Here is a 25,113-nt window from a genome sequence, read left to right as displayed (position 1 = left end):
GATTTCAATAGTATAAGTATTCATACTCAAAAGTTAATAATCTGCTCTCTAAGGATAGGTAAGAGCTGGCTACAGTATGCCCCTAAATATTTCCTTACAATTAAATAAAAATTAATCCCACATTGTCTGCCATGTGAGATCAAGCACAACAAGTCTAACCATTACCACGCTTATCCAGAAAATAACCAATCAGATAATTTAAGATAAGAATTGTCTTCTCCAGATCCTTGAGGGAATGCCTGAGCCTTCTCTAGAAAATAGATGGAAGATTCTAATATCTTACTTTAGCAGAGATCAAGAAAATGAGGGGGGATATGAAGGGGGATATGGGGGGAGTGCTCAACTGCCTCTCCACTGCCTAACTTTGACCTCTGGTTGAAATCATAGAGGAAGTCAGGTGTTCTTGAACTTCTTATTTATAAAGGCCCCATTGGATAGCCCTCATAGTCCTCTATCAAAGGAATTGGAGTATCTGGCTAGAGGGAACTATTACAGAACTACTAAGGATGACTCATGGATGGAAGAGCTAGGAGTTAGAAGATAAAAGACACTATTATTGTGATTACTGGACATTCCTTGGAAATGAAAGGAATTTGTCAACTGCTCCCTTCTTCACCTTTTCACATACATTGAATTCTATATTTCTCTTTTCCAAAAAGAGTTAAAAGGATTATGTAGGAAGTGAAAAAGATGGTCTCATCCTTGAAGAACTGAAGTACTCCAGCAACAACAACAAAACAACAACAAAAAAAATTTCTCAGAGAGCTAAGTTCTTAAACAGGGCAGTAAAGCATAGTCAATGAGATCTAGGCCTAGTTGGGAAGACCAACATTCAAATTCAACTTCTGACATATACTGACTATGTGGCTTTGGACTAATTACTTATATTCCCTGTGTCTCAAGTTTAGGACTTCTCTTTTAATTTGTAGATGGGTCATAATATGTATTCATGGAAAGAGTGGGAATTTTGTACCTTAATAATGTCACAGATTTTGCCTATGTTTGTATAATCATATGAATTCTCAAATACAAGAGATGAGATCAGTTTAAATTAGACTAATTAGCAAACTAAATATGAGCTCAGTAATTCTCATAATGTTCCCTTTATAAATTATAACATGCTATCTAGTAAGAGATAAAAAACTGAAACAGAGAGAAGTAATTTGACAACTTATTTAAATATTTTAAAATAAATTTTGATGTTTCATTTTTACATTACCTAGATTTTCAATATGTTAGAAAAACTTTCAACATTATGTGCCATATCCTATATTCACAGGCTTTCTATTCCTACCAAAGAATGAAAGAGGTTTCTTTTCATAACTCTTTTTAGTGCACAAGCTTGTTCCTTATATTATTTCCCAAGATTGAGTTTATATGTTTTGCAGCAATTGTTTTTTCCATTTACATTGTTACAATCATTGTGCATGTTGTTTTCTTGGATTTATTTACTTACTTCTTCCTCAGTTCATGAAAATCTCCCCCCCCTTAAATCTTTAATCATGCTGTAAGTCAGACAACAGGTATTTATTAAGAACTCATTATTGTGCCACAAACTATGCCAAGCCCTAGGGATACAAAGAAAGGTACAAGGACAAGGTCCCTGTTCACAAAATACTCATCATCCAAGGGGCTATAGCTTATGATTGAATATTTCTGTTAGCTACTCTGTATATCTTGGATATCAAACCCTTAACTAAGAAATTTGATACAAATTTTTTTCCTAGTTGACAGCTTCCTTTCTTATCCTAAATGCATCAATTTTGTTTCTAGAAAAACTTTTCAATTTCTTGTGCCTAATATGCCTTATTTCATTGTCTTTAATTGCCTCTCACTTGTTTCATTAAGAGGTAATACTCTTTAACATCTACGCACAGTATATAATCTGCTTCTCTCCTAACTTATTGTATTATCTTTAATATTTATGTTCAATATCCATCTTGAATTTATTGGGGAATATGGTATAAAATGTTGGTCTAAGGCTAATTTTTTATCAGACTACTTCCCAATTTTCCCAAAGGTCCTTGTCAATTTATTTTATCAAAGCAGTTCTTTCCAAGGTAATTTATATTTCATGTTTTTTGAACACTAAGTTACTGAATTTGATTATTTCTCATTCTTCCTTATCTTGTTTTTTAATAGCACCAAATGACTGATGACTGCCATTTTATTATAGAATTAATTCTCAAAATGCTATTCCCCCTTCTCTTCCTATTTTTGAAAAGACAATTTCACTTGATATTCTAGATAGATTATTTTTCTGCCAAGTGAATTGATATTTTTTCTAGTTTTATAAAGGATCTGTTTGATAGTTTCATTTCCTTAACTAAATTATCCCTTTTAAGTGATAAGTTAAAGATCAAAGGTGATAAATCACCAAAGAATCAGAATCTCAGAATTGGAAGGGATCTCAGAGGTCATTAAGTTTAGTCCTAACTTGAGGGATCTCCTCTACAACATACTGGATAAGTAGCTTACCCTTTGCTTGAAGACATTCAATGAGAAGAAACCTACTTCCTCCCAAACTAACTCATTTTCCTTTTCTATTGCTCTAAATGTTGGAAGGAAGAGAGAAAAAGGAGGGAGGGAGAGACAGAAAGACAGAGACAGACAGACAGAAAGATACAGAGACAGAGATAGAGAGACAAAGATAAAGACACCAAGAAATAGAGGTAGAGACAGACAGAGAGACAGAGAGGGGGGGCAGGGAGATGGAAACAGAGGAGAAGGACAAGGAGAGAGAGGAAGAGGGAGAGAAAATATTTTTATTATATTAAGCATAATTTGGGGGATTAACCTTGTAAAATTCATTAGACTTATATAAAGCTTGCCATGTATTAAAATTTCTGGAGCCTCTTTAGATAAATTTTTGTCTAGCCATGACTGCCCAATTTAGTGCATCCATAAAGTTGATTCTTTTCACCCAAATATAAAGCTTTACATTTATGCCTATTGAAATTAACCTTGCTAGATTGTGTTCAGTATATAAATCCATTGAGACCTTTTTGGATCATGCCTCTGTGGTCCAATGTATGGCTTTCTCACCCAGCTTTGTGTCATGGAGAAAATTAAGAAATATTCTAGCTATACCTTCATAGTAATAATAGCTCACATTTATAAGCATTGAGTATTTGACATCATTTGATCCTTACAATAATCTTATCATATAGAATTAGGTAATATTATTATTCCTATTTTATGGATAAGAACATTAAGACTAAGAAATACATGATGGCTTGTTCATAGCCACATAGCCAGCAAGAATCATAGATAAGTTCCTCTGATTTCTAGTGCAGTAATTAATTTACTACACAATAATGCCTTAAGTCTTGAATAAAAAATAGGGATATGGACTAAATGGATAATTACTTTATTATGTAGAACTCGCTTGGAGAGAAAAATTCATCTACCAGTGCTTATCATCTTAGAAAGTTTCTAAGTAGAACTTAACCTTCACTAGAAGGTTAAGTGATTTACCTAGTGTAAAAATATTAAAAACACAAGTCAAGGGCAGATCTCTTGGGAGCTGTATAAGACACTTCCTTTCTACCAGATCCCAAAGCATTAATGATTACTCTTCAAGTCTAGCAATTTCACTGACGCTATGCACCACATGCATCATCTAGTTCATATTTATCTTTTTCATGAGTAGAACAAGATAAACTTTGTCAAGTGCTTTGCTATAATTTAGGTCCTGCCAAACTAATTTCTTTTTCTCTTGGTAAAAATTGGAGGAGTCATGTAAACTGAGGCTACCTAGATTTTAACAAAGCCTTTAGCCAAAATGCTCATTATTTTGTGGACAAGACTGAGAAGGAGAAATTTTGCCAAATTCTGATTATGTAAATCTAAGTACATCAGTCACTTAATCTCTGTCCTTAGACTATTCACTAAAAACCAAATTGCAAAAAAGGTGCTAACTAGCACTGAAGAGCTTCCCCCACTGATGAAATCATAGGTCTTATTTTAAAATAGTAATAATAATAACAATAAATGCACATCTGACCCTGGTAGGAATACTTCCCTCAGCACCTTCTTTTTCTACTTCCCTTTTTTGTAAGGGACCTTGTTGTGAGTCATTAAAAAAAATGTTTTAAGTAGCTCATGAAGCAAAGAACTCAAGAAGCTAATGAATATGAGGGGGAAAAGTAGCCTAAATTCTCATAGTAGAATTCATGAATTCCTAGATTTAACCTAATATAAATATATTTGGGATCCTAGCTCCAAAACTTATGCATTAATAAAAGTCTGATAGAAAGTGGCAGCTGGCCTTATTCCTCAGCAGTAGTTCTTATGTAAGTCATAAGCATAAAACAGTTAAAGCATATCTTTTGAATCATAAGGTCACCACCAAGCCTTTGCACATCCACCTTAAGGTCAGTGCTTATTTACTGCCTAGACAAGGAAAGAAAGAATAGGCAGCTTTAAACTGCCTATCATACTTGTGTAGGAACAACATGTTTTAATTGTCATATGCTTGTGACTACATGGAAACCAGGGTTGAGGAATAGGACCAGCTGCCAGTTCCCCATCTCACCCCTCCCAACCTATTACGGTAATAGCTAGACAACCCAATAGACAGAATGCTGAGTCTAGTGTTAAGATGCCCTAAATTCCAATATGACCTCAGGCACTTACTACTTGTGTGACCTTATTCTCTGTTTGTTTCAGTTTTCTCATTGGTAAAATAAGTATAATAATAACATCTTTGGAGAGCAAAAATCTGGGGATGATTTTATAACTCTCAGTTAGGGCCATCCCAGAAAGGGAATTTTTATAGAATTGTTGTGAGGATCAAAGGATCCAATAATTGTTAACAACTTAGCTTGGTAGCTGGCACATAATAAGTGCTATCTAAATGCTGTCATTATTGTTGTACCACCTCACTGTCTAGTACTAGTATTAATATTAATATTAATATATAGCATGGTCCAAACCACTGAGATGACCCAAAATCAACAATCCCAATCTCAGATATTTAAAATCACCAAGCTAATGTGCTTGATTTAATGCTACCTTTTGACTCCTTTGATATGTAAATATATATTTATAGATATCCCTCTTAGACATCATGAATAAAATAGAAATCTATCAATGAATAAAGACATAAATTTTCTGGATTATTTTAGTCCTATTTAATCTGTTAAGAGCTGACATTTCAGAAAGCATTGCTTAATTCTCTCAATTCCTTAAACAATTTTGATTTGCTGATGAGTTTCTATTCATATTTTCATAGTTTTTGCTTTTTTGCCTTTTGTCAGCAAATGTGGTTGATTATATTCTGGGAAGATCTTCATTATTGCTGAATTATCACAGAATCACAGATTAAAATTAATTTCAATGGGCCATATAGTCCAACCCTCTCATGAAATCAAAGCATAGGACAATATCTTATTCAAAGTTATATGGGCAGAGACAGGATAAAGCAAGTTCTCTTCAGCTCCTATACTATTCTCACCACATTATTTTTGTAGTTGGTAATTCTAGAGCAAGACTTCTTAATTCTTAGCTTGGAGTGTCTGGAGCCCCCTGCAAGGGGTCTGCAGATACATTTCAAAAGAACCATGCATATGAATGGGAGAAAATATCGTTATTGTTACTAACTTCTAACAAAAATTTAATACTTCCTCCAATTGTAGGCAACAAATTACTATAGTATTAGGCTTCATCAGATTGCTGAAAATAGCCATGACAAAAAAAGAAAAAGAACCATTAATCTAGAGATAGTCATTGCTTTTTTAAAATCTAGTCTATAGGTTAACTTTGTTTTATGCAAAACAAGCAAGTTGTTCTTTCCTTATATGAATTGGTTTCATTTTGGGGAGACCATCTTCCTAGATGGAAGACCTATGAGACCAAACTCTTTCGTAGAGTATTGCAATAGCTTCCTAAATGATCCCTGCCTTGTCTCTTCTTACTCTAATCAATCCTCTACACTATTGACAGAATGATCTTTCCTAAATGTTGTCACTCAGTTGCCTATTCAATAAAGTCCAGGGTTCTCCATTTTCTCAAGGATCAAGTATAAATTGTTTTTTAGCTTTTAAAAGCTCTTTACCAGACCTTGCCCCAATTTGTACTCATAGCCTCTTTCTACATGATTCTCCTTCCTCTGCACTTATGAACTGCACTTATCTCGATTCCTTAACCATATCACTCTAGATCCCATCTCAATGCTGTTGCATTTACTATCCCCTATGGCTGGAATCCCTCCTCATCTCTACACAGAATCTCATCTCTACTCAGAACCCCTTATTAGACCAGGTATTAGATTAGGCGATGTTAGAAGTGAACTGGAAGAAATGAATATACAAATATGTAAATGACAATATATCACATTGATCAGGTGAAATATGGCATGTTCACTGCTGCTTAGGCTACTTGCTGCACTTTTAGAATATAGTTATGTATTAGTTTGACGTTAAGTTTATTTGGTTAAATATTGTGTTATACTTATGCTCTAGCAGGGGCAGCTAGGCAGCACAGCGGATAGAGTTCCAGAACTAGAGTCAGGAAGACTCATCTTTACAAATTCAAATTCAACCTCAGACAATTGCTAGGTATATGATCCTGAGCAAGTCATTTAACCCTGTTTGCTTCAGTTCCATCATCTGTAAAATTAACTGGAGAAGGAAATGACAAACCCACTCCTGTATCTTTACCAAGAAAATTCCAAATGGGATCAAAGATTGAACAAGATTGAAAAATGGCTGAACAACAATATGCTATAGCAGTATCCGTGTAGTGTATATATATGTGTGTGTGCAATATACGCTAATGCTTATAATTAAGCTATGTATTATAGGAGAGCCTATTCATAGTATTATTGTTACTAGGTTTGCTCGACTTTTTCTAATGACTCCCTCTAAAACCCTGATGATAATGTTTCAGAGGATATACATGCAACATCTCTTCAAATTTGAATGTAAGCAGTTTATTCTTGTTAATCCCTTGTGATCATCTACATGTTTACTTTTTATCTTTTACTTAACTTATAACTTTAAAGTTTCCATTCAGTTCTGCTCTTTTCATTAGTAATACTGAAGTTCTCTATTTCATTAAAGGTTCTTTTTTTAAAAAATTGTACTCAGTTTTTGTGGATAAAATATTCTTCATTTATATCCTTTGTCTTCCATAATATGGTATTTTAAGCTATCTATCTACTTATGAATGCTAGTTGCTAAATCATTTGGAATATTTACTATGGCTCTTTGGCACATTAATTATTTTCTCTGGCTATTTTGATTGCTTTTTCTTTGACCTGGAAGCTGTGGATTTTGACCATAATGTTCCTAGGAATTTTCACCTGGAAATATCCAACCAGTAAATTCTTTGAATATCCACTATGCCCTATGATTCTAAGAGATTTGTATTTCTTGCAGTGGATAGAGCACTAGTCCTGAAGTCAGGAGAACCTGAGTTCAAATCTGGCCTCAGACACTTAACTCTGGGCAATTGCCTCATCAAAAAAAAAAAAAAAAAAGTACATTTCTAGTCCATTCCAGTACTAGTCTTAAATTGGCATGTATTACAAACACATTTTACTGAAATCCAACAATAGTTGGACTCAGTTTGAAGGAAGTTTGGCATAGTGGCAACTTTTTGCAGTCAAAGTTAAAAACCAGGATCCAAATCCTACTTACTTGTGTAACTTTGAATAATCACACTACTCCTCTGGACTTCTATTTCCTAATCTGTAAAATGACAGGATGAGACTAAGTCAACTTTAAAATCCTATTCACCTCTGGATTTATGAGTATAAGACCCAAAACTGTGAAAATGTATAACTCTGGACTTAATGATATTATTAATCTCTTCATTGCCAAATCCAATTGCCTTTTTTCTGTCCTCATCTTTTTTGACCATTTTGTAGCTATTGATACCATTAATAACCTTTTTATCTTTGATCATCCTCCAATCTATTTATGACACTACTTTCTCTTGGCTTATCTCTTGCCTGTTCCTCCTCAGTCTCCAAAAAAAATTTTTTATCCAAATTATACCTACTAACCATGAGTATCCCCCAAGGCTCTCTCCTAGGCTCTCCTCTCTTCTTCCTTTATATTATTACATATGATGTTCTCATTAATCCTCATAAATTCAATTATCATCTCTATGTTAATGATTCTCAGAATTATTTATATAGCTCTACCCTTCTGATCTACAATCTTACATCACTGACTACTGGATATCTAAAACTAGATATTTTAAAACTCAAAGATATTTTAAACTCAGCAGGTTAAAAACAAAATTTATAGTCTTTCCCTCAAAACCCACACTCTTCCAAACCTGTTTTTTGTTGAGAATACCACAATCTTCCCAGTCACCCAAGTTTGCAATCTTAACTCCTCACAATTTCTCATTCTCCATATCCAATTTATTGTCAAGTCCTACCACTGCAACATTTCTTATATATAGCTTCTTTTTTCTCACAATGCCACCAGCCTGGTATAGGTACTCATCAGAACTCCATACACCAAATTCATTCTATACCTTCTTTTCCTCAAACTCTAATACCATTAGTACAAATTTTTCCAAATTAGGGCGGAAGAGAGTAATTTTATTACATGAAAACACAGCAGGCTATCAAAGGCTTAGCAGGAAAGTATTTTGGTTTATCTTCTATCAAAATGAGCAGAATCTGCTTGTGAAGACTAAGGCAAAAGAAACACAGACAGACAGACACAGAGTACTTTTTATTTTAAAAGCTGTGCTGAAATTAACTAGATTTATCGCTTCTAAGCCTTTTGGCTAAGATCAAGTGAAATTAATTAGACTTAAAACCTAGAACCTATGACAACTTATTTAACAGCTCAAAAGAAATTAAACTTAGGGAAAAACAAAGTGGATAAAAGAATGCTTATTTCCATATTATGACAGATAAGGTGATCTGTCCAGAAATATATGTGTGTGTATAAAGAAGCAACTACCAAGGGAGAAATAAAGTAAAGGATGTCATCCAAAAAAAAATATATATATATATATATATGTGTATTATGTAAGTATATATAATGTATGTACATAAATACACATTCATGCATATTTTTGTATATCAATAAATACATATATATGCATATATATGTAAATAAATATGCTAAGTTTAATTGTTCTCAATATAGCTTTTAAAATAATCCCAAAACTTCTTTGATTTTTTTTTTTTTACTATACCCTTCACACCGGACCCTACTCTTTCTGATAGAAGATAAATCAAAATGCTTCCCTCCTAAACCTTTACATCCTAATCTGTATTCAAGTGATATTAACTCAGGCCTAATATGGACAAATCTACACAGCTGGAATGAGAATTCTGATTTGTGAGAAGCTATGGAGCAAAAAGGCATGTCGGGTCAATTTGGAATATGAAGTACTGGAAAAAACAAGGCTTATGTGAATGGTTTTGAAAAGGGAGAAAACAGAATCAGAGCACTAAAAGTCTGAGTTGTAAGGAGGAATCTTGTCTGGACAATGCAGAAAGTGGAAAAGGTAACTGAGGATAATAAACCCAACCCTCCTTTCTTAGAAGTTTTGCCCAACATTAGACCAGATTATATTGATGACTCACCAAAATGCCTGGTTAACAGAGAGTTCCAGCTGATAGAAGGCCAGACAAGGTTAACTAGATTTTTCTTGTTATCACCCATAGGTGAAACATAAACACAGTCATCTGTAGAGAACTGACTCTTACTAAACTTTTTTCCTCAATTTAACAGTAGCATTTATTAGTGGGCTGGTTCTGAAAAATGAATCATCATGTGGTTTTTATCTACCTCCTGGACAAACAGACTATGCCATATAGCCATGAATGCTTTCTGGGAGGCATATGCTTTGGAAATATCCACTGTTTGAGGTAGTCTTGTTCAATCCAAGCAAGGCAGTTTTCCAGATCATTTTACTTGCTGATACCAATTATGGGAAGAGTCTCATGTAAACAATGAAAAAAAAAAATACCACAAAAAAAGTTACATTTTCCAATTTACCAGCACAGGAAATTTATGGCTGAAATCCTATCAATTTCTTTCTAAAATATCTTGTTATTGCTAACCAAATAATCTCATTGACTCAATCTGATACTTAAGACCATCTAGGTCCCAATTTTTTCTAGTCTTCCCCCACAACTCTCCTGTATATACTTTTGTGCTCTAGTCAAACTCAATATTAACTAAATATGCCAAATGCTTAATGCTGATCAGTACCTTTTCTCAGAGGATCTCTCTACTAAAACACTTGCCCTATCTATAACCTCTACTCATGAAAATAAAGATCTCTTTGAAGGTCATCTTTGAAGTTTTCTTTCAAATATTCCCTTCTTCATGCAGCCTTTTTTGATGCTCTACCCTCAGTCCCCAGAAATGAACTAATCCACATCTAATCTCCTACAATCTCGTATTGTTGTTGTTAATCATTCTTATAATATTTCCTGACTAGAATTCTAGTTGTTTGGGGGTTTATTCCCAACCAGATTTTAAATTCCTTGAGATCAGGAGCTATCATTCATCTTAGTTTTTTTCAGCAACAGCTAACTTGATACATGCATATTATAAGCCTTTAAGCTATACTTGATGCATAGAATTAAAACCTATGAGTACTTCAGAGAAGAAAGAGAAAAACAGGATTTTACTAAAATGAATTCCAGTCAATTTTTATTTATTAGGCTTATGAACCTAAAGAAATCCAGGGAAAGACTGAGACCAGGAAAACATTGCTAAGGAAAACATTAGTATCTTTATCTTGTGTGTCCCCTATCCCTTTCCAAATTTCATCTTCCTGAGAGTCCTATGTTCATTATTTGACTAACAGGTGGCATAGTGGATAGAGTGCTAGATTTAAAACTAAAAGGCTTGCATTTAAATCTTGCAAATATTATCTGTCATCTTGAGCAAGTCACTTAACTGCTCTCTGCCTCAATTTTCTCTACTGCAAAATGGGAATAATAATAATAATAATAATAATAGTACCTATCTCAGCTATCATAAGTATCAAATATGATATCTAAGATGTTTTGCAAAATATAAAGTGATATGTAAATATTAGTTTGTTATTCTCCTTACCTATTCAGAAAAACTTTAGGTTTGATTTTAAATTTCAGACTTAAAATATATCTTTTGCAGAAGAAGTACTGGAAAATGTTGTCCTATAAGCACTCTCCTGAAGAAACTAAATTTTAAGTTATAATTATGTAAAATGTGGTCGTTGATTCTATCCTGTTGGAAATATGGAATGGGATCAGTATGTATGTGATCACTTCATGGGATTCATTTCTCAGGGAGACAATTAGAATCTTGATTTTGTTGTAAGGACCATATCACTGAGTTCATATTACAAGCCAGTTAGACTGCCAAAATGAAGTGAAGAAACATCTCAAATAACTCAGAAAATTTGCCTTTAGTAAACAAAGGTCTGATTCCAAATATTTCAATTGTTAGAGAGGACTGATCTCAATGAGAAGTAGATTTTCTACTCTCTATTCTCTGGCTACCATTTTTTAAAAATCCCAAAATAATGAATCCTGTAGGGATCTGAAAGTTTCTATGGGTCAAAATAAGCATTCTGAAAGAATTGGATTAGATAAATTGGTATTTCACTGACTCTGAGGAATTTTGAAAACAATCATGTTATCAGTGATAAAGGGAGAAAGAATGCTATGTCAGGAAGAAAATATCAAATAAAAGAATTAGGATTATAAATCTAGATATTTTGATTTTTGGAACTGTAATATTTTTAAATCAAGAAAGTAGGAATAAAATAGCATCTTTATGAGTATCAGAAAGCAGGCTATAAATACAAGCTATTGAATAGATATTCAACTGAATTTCCATCACCACCCCAATTGTTTGAAGGCTTTTATCCGTCTCTGGAAAATGAAAGCAAATAACTCAACATAATCTCTGAAAAAGCCATGAGACATTTAGGCTCTGTTCTCCTCAATGTCTAAGTCACTGAATCAGATTTTTTGGTTTATCTTGCCCAACTCTTTTCATTTTGATTTGTTTTACGATGAACCTGAACCCCAGAAGAGTAAGTGGCTTGACAACAGTCAAGGGTAGGAAGTAACAGAGAATGTCACTCAAAAGTGTCAATAATTCCTTCGTGTTTCTATTACATTCTTGTGGCAGCAAATGAGTCTACCTCTTCAGGGCTTAAAAACATACCTTTTTTATGGTACCATGTAGTGATGCCATTACTGCAGTAACTCTTGAGTTGCGGTTGTTATTGTTGCTCTTTGTCCTTTGTTCTTGTGGACCATAATATCACAAAGGCAGTGTCATAACTTGTAAGTCTATTGGATTTAAGGGAGGCAGGGCTGTGCCAAGTCTCCAATTTCATTCTCTCCTTCTGAGCCCCAGACTGACTGGAAATGGTCCCAGATCCCATAGAAACCTTGGCCTTTTTAAGCTAAAGTCATTCCCAGAACTTAGTTTGACTGAGACAATGTCAATTCAGTGATTAAGGTTAGGTAATAAATGAGGCAAAGAATGACCTTTTTTACCTAGTCAAATACATATACACATACACACACATACATATGTATATACGTATGTATCTGAAAGGGGAAGACCCTTTTGTTTCTGGCCAAAATAAAAGAATTGCTATTTATACTCATTCTGAATCATGGGGTCCAAGCAATGATCAAAGGAGACTTGGACAGGGCCCTGACTGAACATACATTTTGGGAAGTCTAACAATTGTTTGAGCAAGGTCTATAGTCACTAAAACAAATCTTTTTTTAATTTAAGCAACAAATATTTACTAAGCCATTATTAAGTGTCAGATACTGTGCTGGGCACTGAGGATACCAAAAAAAAAAAAGACAATCCTTTCCCTAAAGAAGTTTATAATCTAATTGTTTAAATGGGGGAAAGTTGGGGAGGGGGAGAAAAAGGGTGGATCTGTGAAGGGATTGAAGTTCAGAAAGTTAGAAGCACAATCTGAAATGAAATGAAGATATCTAGAATGGAGGCTCCAGAAGGAATTCACCAGTGGGAGAAGGAGGTTGGCATAGCAAAGAGATAATCCAGGATAAAATGGCTATAGGGGATGATGAATATTTCAGGGTGAGACCACAGAGATTATAAAGTGTTGAATTCCAGAAAGTCAAAAGCATAATCAAGAATAATAAAGATACCCATAACAGAGGCACAGCAAAGGGATAATCCAAAGTGAAAAGGCTGCAGGGAACAAAGAATGTTTCAGGGTGAAAATGTAGACATAGTGTGTGGAATCTAAGACAGTCAAAAGTATGACAAAGAAAGGAACAGATAATAATAGCCAACATGGCAGGCAAGCTAGCCTAGCTGAAACAGCAAGGTAGTGTGAGGAGAAGATAAAAGGAGTCTACCACCATCAAAACCTCAACACCAATCTTCTCTCAGATATAATTGGAACTAGCCCAGGATTCAGATCCCTGAGAGAAGCAGTGGCTCTCAGACCACTAATTCTGTTTCTGACCTCCATCACCACCACCCAGGGAAGCAGCCCTTGTGGAAATGAGACCTGGCACTTGCCTCCCCAGGTACTACTGCTACTCCCTTCTCAGTAACCATAGCTATGAAAGACCCAGCAAAGAATGGTTTTATCCCCAAAATCTCTGGTACAGTCAAAAATCAACATCAGAAATAGATATGGTTTTACTAATGGAAATGATATTAAAGATGCATAGCTATCTGATTGGTCACTACAACTTTGCATCTGTCTGATTTGTATCTCATGTCCTACCTGGTTTCAACTACTCAGAACAAGATGTTACAGATGTTTACAGAGGGCAAAAACTGGACTCAACTCACTCAACTTTGCATCTCATGGCCCTGATTTCAATTCCATGGAGCAAGATGCCTCCTTTGTCAGGTAGCTTCTGGTGTCCCTCATTACCACTTCCCCTGCTTCTGATTTACTGCCTTTTCTTGTGTAGGGTAAGATCTATCTTACTTTTTATTAATTGTATTCCCAGCATTTATTACAATTGACAGACACATACCAGGTGCTTAATAAATATTTAATAAATATTCATTGGATGATTGGATTAGTATCTAATATTCATAGTCCTTTTTATCCAACTAATACCTTTTGACAGTTAACACATCATCTAGTAGAAAATATAAGTTCCCTGAGAGAAGAGACTGTCCTTTCCTTTTTTAATGTGTACCTCAGTGCAGTGCTTTGCATACAGTAAGTGCCTAATAAGTGTTTTTTTTTTCATTCATGCATTCATTCTTAGTAGAATTTCACATTGGCCTTGATTCTTTTCTAAGAAGAAAATCAAAATTGAAAAATTGAGAGCCACTTATGATTTAATAAGGACAACTTGATGCAAATTAATGGGATTTAAAATATTTATCAAATTGGGCCAGTTTGAGACCGATCTCATATCATTACATGCCAACTAGTGGTTGGCAGCCCTAAGATCTCTGTAGAAGCATAATTTTTTGCAAGCACAAGTCAAAGCTTGTATGTTTAGATAGTGCCCAGAATGGCTCAGATGCAATTTCTTAATAAAATAAATCCCTTGGTAAATAGGTAAATGATTTCCCCATGGCTATTTTAAAGGAATATATGCTAATTATTTCTTCAGAAGTTTTAGGAATTAGTTATCTTTGTTGAAGTGAAAGGCCATGGCTCAACTTAACCTACCTCTAACTTCAGTGTGAAACAAAGCAGTGATCTGTTTATGAGTCCTTTTGGCATCTGGCAAGAGCCACATTTGTGCCAGGAAATATTGGCTTTACAATTTAATTTTTTTTCCTAATGTAAATGCCTGCTGGGTATAGAGCAGTGTACTTAACATTAGGGGAGATATGTTTAGGTAAGAAACAATCCCTGTATATTTAAAGCTGTCAGTTTAATAGGAGTTAAAATATAATTATAAATAGCAATAACACATAATATTATAAAATAAGCATATTAGAGTTACAAAAGTAGTTATCTGAAAAAGGGAGATCATTATCAACAGGGAAAATACAAAAACAAAGATTAAGCAAACCTCATTGGTCACAGGTCACTAGAATATTTCTAGAGCACTGCTACTGCCCTTCAGATTCTCTATTAGCAGGAAATTGAAGCAATCCATTATTTCAGGAGCCTCTCATTTGACAGCTTGCTTTTTGGCATTGGACTTTATTTATCTTTTCCACCTGCTCTATTTTATCATATTTGTCCATGTACTTTCCCAATCTAGTTATATAACTTTCTATATCCCTAGTAGGAATTTGCCATTCATTGACTCCAGAATTTCCTTTCACCGACAAACATATCTTAGTAACATTTTAGCAAGATGATATTCAGCCTGGGGCCACTAAATTAATGTAGCATTCATTACTGTAGGAGCTGAATGCTTCACAGATCATTTCTTTTAAGAATCCAGTTTTCAGGGGATTTTTGGTTACATATTTCCTTCAGAAGCTGCCATAACATGTTTTTAGACAAATTAGGGATAGAATCAGAGTTTCTTGCTCAGGTTTCAATGAGGGGGAGGGATATGAAAACAATGTTTTATCAGTAACAAGGGGATAAAAACATTGAGCCAAAGGGAAAATATTAAACAGCAAAGTCAGGAATGGAAAATTTATTCCTGTTTTTAATTTTCTTTATATGGGAATAAATCATCACTGTATGACTTATTTGGGTGGCTAGGTGGTGCAGTGAATAGAACGCTAAACATAGTAGGAAAATTCTTCTTTGTGAGTTCAAATCTGGCCTCAGACACCAACTGTGTGACCATGTATCTAACAAATTAAATGAGAATTTTAGGGGAGTTTTGTAAAAGTCGCAAATAACAAAGTGTCTATAACCAAATACTTAACCCAAATTTTACAATAAGGTACTATAAATACCCCATTAAATAAGAAATAAAAAAGACTTCTTCATTGGTAGAAAGGGAAAGTCAAGAAATATGACATGAATTTTCCAGACTGAGGGGGTTCCATGCCTCTAACTCCCATAATTGGAAGAGGTAACTAACTAGTTCAGCCTCCTAATTTTGCAGAGATAGAAAGTAAGGACAAGAAAGGTTTAGTCACCCTACCTAAAATCACACCACTACTTATTAGCAGAGTTTGGTCTAGGACTCAGGTCCCCTGCCTCTCAATTCAATGACCTTTTCATTACATTAGTTATCTCTCAAAAATAAATTCTGAAACTAGATAGAATCAGCTAGGATTTTACTGAAGAGTAGAAATTATTTAACTAAATTTTGAATTTTTCAATGTAATATTTTTACATGTAAATAGTGAGTGCATTTCTAAGAAGTCTAACTTCTTAGAAATGCACTCACTATTTATATGTAGAAAAATATTACAATATTACAAAATTACAAAATATTACAAAATTACAAAATATGCAATACATATATCCAGTTTCAGTTTTGTATCATCATTTACCTATAAGACATTTCAAATTGAATATCCCAAACAGCATTCATTTTCCATCCCCAGAATCATCCTCTCTTCTACCACCACCACATCAGCATTATCCTTTATTTCTCATTTTTCTAAATGGCATAGATCTAATTAGTTGTCAAATTCTGTCCTTACTACCTCCACAGCATCTCTTATATCTGACTTCTTCTTACCACTCACAGAACTCCCAATCCTTCATCACCTCTATATGATGGTAACAGCCTCCCTATTAATCTCTCTCACTTGTTTCATGCTATTCCAGTCCATTCTACATAGTTTCCAAAGAAATTTTTCTTGAATTAGCTCTAACCATGTCACTTCTTTATTTAATCAATTCCTAGAGTTTCTTTTTGCTTCTTCTATTTATGTTTTAAAGCCTTTGAGAATTTAGTCTCAAACTATCTTTTTAGCCTCACTGGGCGAATTCTGAATTCTGGCAGCCAGTCAAATTGCCCTTTGCTTTTCTTACGTTTTGCATTTTCACTTTTTTATACTGATCACCCTATAAACCTGATACTCAAACTCTCCTTAATCTTACTCATAGAGTCAGATTCCTCTCTTCCTTTAAGCATTAGCTCACTTACCATCTTCTACACGAAACCTGTCCTGATTTCTCCAAACACTATTGCTCTTCCTCCAAGCTAGTTTTCTCAATAGCTATTACTTCTCACATCTATCTCCAACTGCATTTCAGACATCTCAAAGTGGAAGCCCATTCACTAGACATCTTAACTTAACATGTCCAAAGCTGAATTCATTATCTTTCCCCCTAAAACCTCCTCACTTTCTATCTTCATTATTACTATAAAGGCCAACACCATCTTCCTATTACTTATGCTCACAATTCAGGAATCAATCTCAACTCTTCATTGTCTCTCACCCCACCCCCTTTTCTAATTTTAACTTTGCAACATGTCTCAAATATATTCCCTTCTTGCCCCTGAAATACTTTCCCTGTGGTTCAGCCCCTCCATCACCTCATACCTGAATTATTAATATGATAGGTCTGCCTGCCTCAGATCTTTCCCCACACTAATAATCAATCCTCCTTTCAGCCACCAAAGTGATTTTCCTAAATCACAGGTCTGATCATTTCACCTCCATCCCTATTTAAGAAATGTTAAGGGGTCTCTTGAACTGTCTTTTTGAGTTGCTAGATTTTCTAGAAATATGGAACTCAGAGTACACATGAGATCCTCAATGTGTCAAGGATAAAGCCCCATCCTGAGCTGACATGTACTGTTTGCATTCTAAGCTAGGATGTGAGTCCTTGAGAGTCAAGACAGGCACCAATCAACAAAGGGCTGAGAAATTGATTGTGCAGTTGGAACCATTGTAAAGGAAATATACCATCCTATCTTCACTAATAATTGCTAAGGGAAAAGAATATGGTTTTTGCCATCTTCTCCCTGTTGGAAGAGCTTTTGTCCTCTGCCCATCTTTACTGCACCTTTTTCCCTCCCAAGCCATGCTCCTCCTGGCTTTGGTCTGCTATTATAAAAATGCAAACTTTTTAAGGATTGTGAACTTTGGGTTCTACATGTTCATTTCTATTATAATAACCCTAGTTTTCACATAAGTTTCACAAAGTCGTGATTGCCTGTTACCAAGATTATTTTAAGGAGAACTCATATAGTAAGCACTCACAAGGTGATCAGAAATAGTGATACAAGGACACTCTCAAAGTCTCTCTTAAACACTTTGGAATTGATTATATGACAAGGGAGACACAGGCACAGAACTGCCCAGCATGGTGTGCCTTCATCAGAGAAGATGCTGTGCTCTATGAGCAAAGAAGAACTGAATTAGCTCAGAAGATTCACAAGATGCACCAAGTTAGAGAGTCCACCCCAAATGTTCATACAGACTATTTGTCTGACTAGTGGTAGAGCCTTCAGAGTTCATATTGGTCTGATCAGCCACAGTTGGGCACACTATAACTTGACTCTAACATAGTAATGTAATTTTGGTCCTCTTCAAGAATGAAGAACAACCATAGCCATCACTAAATTCCAAGACTGAGATATAATTCTACTGGCATAACTTATTTTATTCTAATATTTATTACAGATTTCATCAGAAATTTCAAATGATTTGTGATTATTTTCTGGTAACAAGTCAGAAAAGATGATATGTGTTTTGAGGTTGGGGTCTAAAAGAAATTTTGAAATGTCAGCTTCATGTTGATGCCAGAACAAAAAGAAAGATACTGAGAATTCATCTGCTTGTGTTCAGTCATGCTACAAAATCTTGCCCAACTGAACCTCAGCAGGTAGGATGACATGACTTCTATTTTATATGACAAATATCCCAGGCCTAATGCAAATTTTTGGGGGACTCAGGCTATTACTGTTTTAAAGTTTTAAAAGTACCAGCTATCCCCCTAATCTCTGAGCAAGTGGGGGATCCAATACAATCCCATTGACGGGAAATCCTAGAAATCCTCTATTATATATGAAGACATCTTCTAAGATTCCAAATTCAATTTCTCTTGTCTTTACCTCTACATACTAGTTGTGGGGTGGAAGCTTAGTTTGAATAATACCCATTACACTTTTGATTTCCTTGAGAGCGGGAACTCTCTCTCTGTTAATGTCTATCTGTCTGTTTGTCTGTCTCTCTCTCTTTCTATCTGTATATATGTGTGTTGATGTGTTATGTTTTTCCTCATGTTAGATACTTGAGTTCACAATTGTATGTCTAGATATGACTTGCAAGGAGACAAGATTTGACATCTTTAGTGTCTCTTCCATTCCCCTTCTTTAAAGATTTTGATTCCTGCAAGGGATGGGGGATGAGAGTAACACAAGAAGCTGGGGACAGAAACTGACAAATCAGTTTTGCTTAGAGAAAAGGGATAACAGGCTAGAATTATATCTGTCTGTTCCCTTAAATACTATTATTTTAGGAAGTAATTTTGAAGTTCAAGAAACACACCTACTTCCTATCCTTTAATGGGAAAGAAAGAACTTAAGCTAGATATCCAAAGCTTGATTTCCTTCCCATAAAATGCCAGTTCCACAATGAGCATATATGGCAAATATCAGATAAACCCATTTATAAATTTGATAGAAAAACAGAAATCAGATCAAGTATATATACTAAATAATAGTTCTCCCATTGAGAGCAAGATAATTCAGTTCAGCTGATAGTCTCATATCTCACCCAGAAGTTTCCCAAAGTCCAGAGGTAGTAAGCTGGAATTAGGGACATGATTGAAGTTCTATTTCCCCAACATATTGGCTTCTTCTCAGAATCTTCCTCTCCCTTTAAGACTTGAAGAAAGTTTGGAATGGTGCATCTTTTCCCTCAAAACTGGAAGAACCCTGAGATTCAATAGCAGAATCCAACAGAACCAACTGCAGTAACAGCAGAAATCAAGAGGTGACTAAATAATCAACTCTGAGAAGGATGAGTCCAGCCAGTAATCTTTTTAACTTGTTTGCATTGCAAAGTCTGGAGAGATCACAGGGAAACGTCTGGTACCTTCCACTCTAAACAGAAGTGGGGAAGATATTACCAGCAGCAGTGCAGTAGCCCAACCCAATAGAAAAGTAGCCTAGCTTAATGCAAATTACCAGAATAGCAAAGAAGCCACTTCCTGAAAAAAAAATTTCCAGAGCCAATGGTGGGAAGTACTCTTTTGTCACATGTGTTCTCTACAAATGTGCATCATTTTACTTTGCTTTAGAACTACTCTCACAATAGACTTTATAGGTATAAAGAATGAGTTCAACTCAGGTAAAGGGGAAATATTCTGTGCCATATAGTTTACTATAACATCTTCTTCTGCATATAATTTTATATTGTGTATCATCTCTTTCACTACCAACCCCTTTTATCCTCCCAGGAATATCCCTATTATTTCTATTTTCTTCTTTTTCTTCATCTTTGTATTGCTCACAAGTATTAAACTCATCATCTTCTTAGAATTCTAAAGTGATCATCCCATCTTATAGACACTAAATTTTAAAGTTGAAAGAGACTTCATTTACCACTGTCAACAGGTACAACATCACAAGACTTAAGTGAAAACTAGATTTATTACAAGAGAAATGAACATATGCGGAACCCAAAGAGTTCAGAGTCCTTACAGAAATTTGCATATTTATGAAAGTGCAACAACAACAAAAAAAAAAAAAAAGGAGGAGAAAACAGGAAGGGGCATGACATGGGAGGAGACAAGTGCAGTGAAGGTGGAAAAAAAGGATAAAAACACCTTCCGAAGGGGAGGGGCAAAGTGATGGCAAAGTCTTTTTCTTTTCCCTTAGAAACCACTAGACTATGAGGATAGGAGGGTCTACGTATCTGCAAAGGATCCCAGGTACACAAGGATTTTCCCAGCCTGGCACAGACTGGTTTGGGCCTTCCAAGGACACACAGGGAATCCAGATTTGAGTGCAGACAACAAATTATATCAGCTTGAGGGGTAAAGAGGATGACATAATTCATCCTTGGCACATTCAAGACCTCCTACATGCTCTGGGGCCAGTATTTCTGGAAAATATGGCAACTCAAAAAGACAATTTCAGGGCCCCTTAACAGCCCTTAATATCAACTAGTTTAATTTAACCCAAACTAGAATCCCTTCTATATCATATCCAACATATCTTATAAAGAGCTTATAAACACCCAGACTTATATGAACAACCAGCAAAGGAAAATCTACAATCTCCTGAGGCAACTCATTCATTTCACCTGGAGATAGTTATAATTATTAGAAAGTTGGGAAGGGAGGAGGGACTTCCTGACATCAAGTCTAAATTGATCTCTGACAAATTTTGCTTACTACTTTTGGTTATGCTCCCCTGGAACCAAAATAATCAAGATTAATCCTTCTTCCATATATGTGAGGACAGTAAGGATGTCTAATCTGTTGTTATTTCTCTAGAATAAACATCTTTAGCTCTTTCATCATATCCTCACATAGCATGATGCTGAGATCTTTCACCATACTCCTTACCTTCCTCTGCCTCCTTCCCAACTCAGAATACTTTCTAAAATTTGATAGCTAAAACTGCAAGAAATATGCCAGATGTAGTCTGACCAAGACAGAAAAGTCTCAGCTCTCCAGTTCTGATTACTCTACTTCTCCAACTACTGCTTAAGATCACAGGAGATTTTTTTGGTTGCTTTCGCACAAGGTTGGCTCATGATGAAGTTCATTTAAAACTCTGTATTTTCCAGACAAATTGTTGTCTAGTCACAATCCTTCACGTTTTACTTGGTAAATTTATTGTTTGAACCTCAGTGTAAAATTATTTTTATCTCTATTAAATTTCATGTTGATGTTTAACATCAAAATATTTTTGCATCTTGAATGTAGTATCCTGTGTTAGCAATCCCTCCCAACCTTGTATCCTCTATAAATATAATAAACATTTCATCCAGGACCTTAAACAATTCATTGATTAAAAAAAAAGAAGAAAAGAAAAACAAAAAACATTAAGCAGCAAAGAATCAAGCAGAGATCTCTGGTGATTTCTAGAAACATTCTGCTAAACTGACATCAAACCATTATTGACTATTTTTAGGTCTGCTCATTCAGTCTAAATCCACCTAATCTTGCTATCCAGTCCTTATCTCTATTTTTCCAAATCCTATTAGTCAATCCACATTTTAAGTGCCAGTTATATACCAAGCATTATGTTTTTTTAAATTGTAGTTTGCATCATTTTTATCTGTAGAATTTGCAAGATTTTTTTCCCTTCCTGATGAAAACTGAGGTACAACTTGTCCATTTCTTTTTTTTTCCTTCTTCAGTTCTTTATAATATTTTAATGGTTTAGTAATCATATATGCTAATTCCCTCAATAATCTAGAAAAATTTAAATCTAGTTTAGTTTCTTACTCACTTCTTACTTATCTTGGGGGAGCAACTTTAAGTATTTTTTCTGTCTTTTCCATTCTGAAGATTACTCTCCTTTATATAAACTGAAAAAAATGAATTGAGGAGCTCCACATTTTCTATAATCCAATGTCATTGTCCCATCTATCTTCAATAGCAGTACTAGTTTTTTTTTTTTTTTCTGAAACTTTTTTCCCATAGTGTAAAAATTTTTTCATTATCCTTACTTTTCCTTACTAGTTTTGTTATTCTTAATTTTCCTTACTAGCCTTGGCTTATTATGAGCTTTAGGAACCTAGGTTTTTTAGAGGATCATGCTACTCTATTGTATGTATTCTCTTGCTTACCTATTCTTTAAATGTCCTTTTAAGACAAGGATGCTATATGCAGAAAACCGCATATAATGTTCCAGGTTTTTTGGGGTTTTTTGTTTTGTTTTGTTTTTTGATTTCTTGATTCATTATGTTGAACTCCCCTTCATTCCTTCCCTTTCCCTTCCCTCCCACCTCAACATATCTCTTTTTAATTCCTTAGTATAAAGGATGGCACTCTGGGAAGGAAGGAGGATATGTGGATTTGGATATGTAACATAAAAAACAAAAGATATGATGATTTCCCTTTTGTCCATTCATTTAAACTCTTTCTCTTTTAGTTTTCAGAACTTCATTCTAGCCCAGCTTCTCATCCCTACTAGCCTCATTTGATCTGTATAATTGGATCAATAATATATTTTTTATCCCTCCTCTAAAACTATTTTAAATCTCCATCCATTCCCATTCATCCATGAATGAATATCAAACTCATCTCAGTTTTCTTCTCCTTCAGTATCACAAATTCTATCATTTCCATGCCCCTAAAGTTACCATAATTTCCATCCCAGCAACCACCACCTCACCTCCGTCGTCAATATATATCAGATCCAAAAAGGAAAACCGCTAAAATTTATGCCCAGGTAATTGAAGTAGTTCTCTCCTCAACGCTCACTACCTCTTATGCTCTTGTATCATGCACCTTGGGATCTGTTTTTTAAATTCCTTATCTTTTTCATCTTTTTGGTCCAGGTAAGCTGTAATATATTCAATAAAAAATAATCACTTCCCTCCCAGCCCTATTTATCTTATTCCAAATGCTACCCCACTTTGGTTCTTCAATGCCTTGACACAAGACTATTTATTCTAATACATACTATCATTCTCCCCCTCCCCCTACCATGTTTTTCCTAACCTTTTTTTCTTTTAAATAAGGCATTTACTTCCAAAGCCACCGAGTTGCAGAGATAATTATATAGTCATATTTACTACCTGAGTTCATTTACATACATTTAATTCAATTGTTAGATGAGGAAGCTGAGTGGCACATAGTGGCAGTTAACTCTTTCCTAAATCCCGAAACTAATAAGTAGCTAGAATTATAATATAGAAAGCCCAACTCCATATCCAGTACTCTTTCCACCACTCAGTTATTAAGTATTTAATAATCAGATCTTCTGCCCCACTTCAGTCAAGAAGCATTTATTAAGTGCCTAATATGAGCCCAGGAGAGTGCTAAGTGTTGGGTTTGTAAAGAATAAAATAATCCCTATTCTCAAGAAGCTTCTAAACTCTAAAATAAAATTAAAAAGAGTTAATAAGCATCTCAATGATTCAATTAAAGTTAATTAAGATAAATTCGTATTTGAGAGAATTGCACATTATTTTGGACTAAGATTCTTGAACCAAAGATATCCACCCATATGTTCTGAACGAGACAGAAATCCTTGCGAGGCACTATAGCTATTAGTGGATACAAGTACATAAGTCTGCAAGTAAAGTGATAGTGTTTAAGGGTGGAGAGGAGGGTGTAACCAGTTTCAGTCATGCAATCCTACTCAACCTTTCCTTTTTTACTGGACAGCTTGGGAATTCCCAAAGCATCAGCAGCAGACTGATATAGTAGACATCTGTACCACTTCGGATCCCACCCTTGCATGCTGTGCAAATAGTTTCCTTAGCCACAAAAAAAAAAAAAAAAAGGCAAGATGCCCCAAGTCTATAGCTTTGTAGTATTTAGTTAATGTGATAAAGGTCATCTGGAAAGACTGACCCGGATCGCTCTGATTCATAACGGAGCCATCCCTTTCCAATGTCAACAATTTCTCTTGGGAGTTAGTGGCTTGGAAAGTCGCCAGAAGTGCTCGGGCTACGCGAGGAAAGACTCTGGGTGTAAGGGGCAGAGAGAACAGTGTAAAAGAGAAGGGAGCGGGTCGGGAGAAAGGTGTCCCAGAGATGAACCCGAAGTTTACTCCCTCAGAGCAAGACCCAAAGTAGAAACTGAAAGTAGACCGCTGGCCTGGCACACGGAAGTCACGGAAAAAGCAAGCGAAGCCCAAGCCCGCTTGTGGCGTGCACCGCCCCCCCCTCCCGCCTCCCTCCGGGATGGATGAAGCGGCGGGCGCGGCGTGGGTGAGACGAGCCAGCTGTAGAGCCCGTCTGGCCCAGTGCACACTCCCGTGAACCTCGGCGGAGGAGGAGGCGGAGGCAGGCAGACACCATGGGCCATGAGACTCTGCTGCCGCCAACATGACCGCAGCCGGCTCCTGCAGCGCACGCAGACCATGTTCCATGGTAAGCGTGACAGGTACTGCGTCCCGTGCACCTCGGGGCGCCGGGCGGATCCGCGCAGCCCCTACCCCAACCACTGGTTTTCTTTTGCAGCCCCACCTTGCACTTTGCACCTTCCCGGCGCCCAGGCTCTCCCACTCCAAGCTGCCGGTCCCGACGGGTTGGCGTGCGTGCGAGGTGCAGCCTCTCGCACCTGGGGCCGCGCCTCCCTTGGCGAGTAGCAAAGGGCAGCTGGGAGCTGCGTCCGGCGGGAGCTCGCTCCTCCTGCACGGAGAAA

The 25,113-nt window shown here is 35.8% G+C and overlaps 1 protein-coding gene and 1 long non-coding RNA gene across 7 annotated transcripts in view; one reads left to right on the top strand and one right to left on the bottom strand.

Annotated features, from left to right (window-relative positions):
• Positions 1-25,113, bottom strand: part of LOC141549409 (uncharacterized) — a 96,897-nt gene that overhangs the window by 71,059 nt on the left and 725 nt on the right. The window contains exon 1 of one of the 3 annotated variants that reach the window (XR_012484350.1): positions 24,936-25,112. The exons of the other annotated variants lie outside the window; for them this stretch is intronic. This is a non-coding gene — a long non-coding RNA (uncharacterized LOC141549409). Of the gene's footprint in view, positions 1-24,935; position 25,113 lie in introns of those variants that run through there. 3 annotated transcript variants of the gene reach the window in all.
• The window catches only part of IL7 (interleukin 7), a 38,958-nt gene continuing 38,147 nt past the window's right edge, over positions 24,303-25,113 (top strand). For 2 of the 4 annotated variants that reach the window (XR_012484347.1, XM_074278944.1), the window contains exon 1: positions 24,307-24,839. Coding sequence is in view for 3 of the 4 variants with exons in the window: in XM_074278944.1 (XP_074135045.1) it covers positions 24,773-24,839 (67 nt within the window). In the remaining variant the exon portion in view is untranslated. Of the gene's footprint in view, positions 24,840-25,113 lie in introns of all 4 variants that reach the window. The other 2 variants (XM_074278945.1, XM_074278946.1) reach the window with 2 other exon arrangements.

The sequence above is a fragment of the Sminthopsis crassicaudata genome, chromosome 1 (genome assembly GCF_048593235.1).
Source record: "Sminthopsis crassicaudata isolate SCR6 chromosome 1, ASM4859323v1, whole genome shotgun sequence".
In the NCBI taxonomy this organism is placed as follows: Eukaryota; Metazoa; Chordata; class Mammalia; order Dasyuromorphia; family Dasyuridae; genus Sminthopsis; species Sminthopsis crassicaudata.
This window is presented reverse-complemented; position numbering and strand designations above follow the sequence as displayed.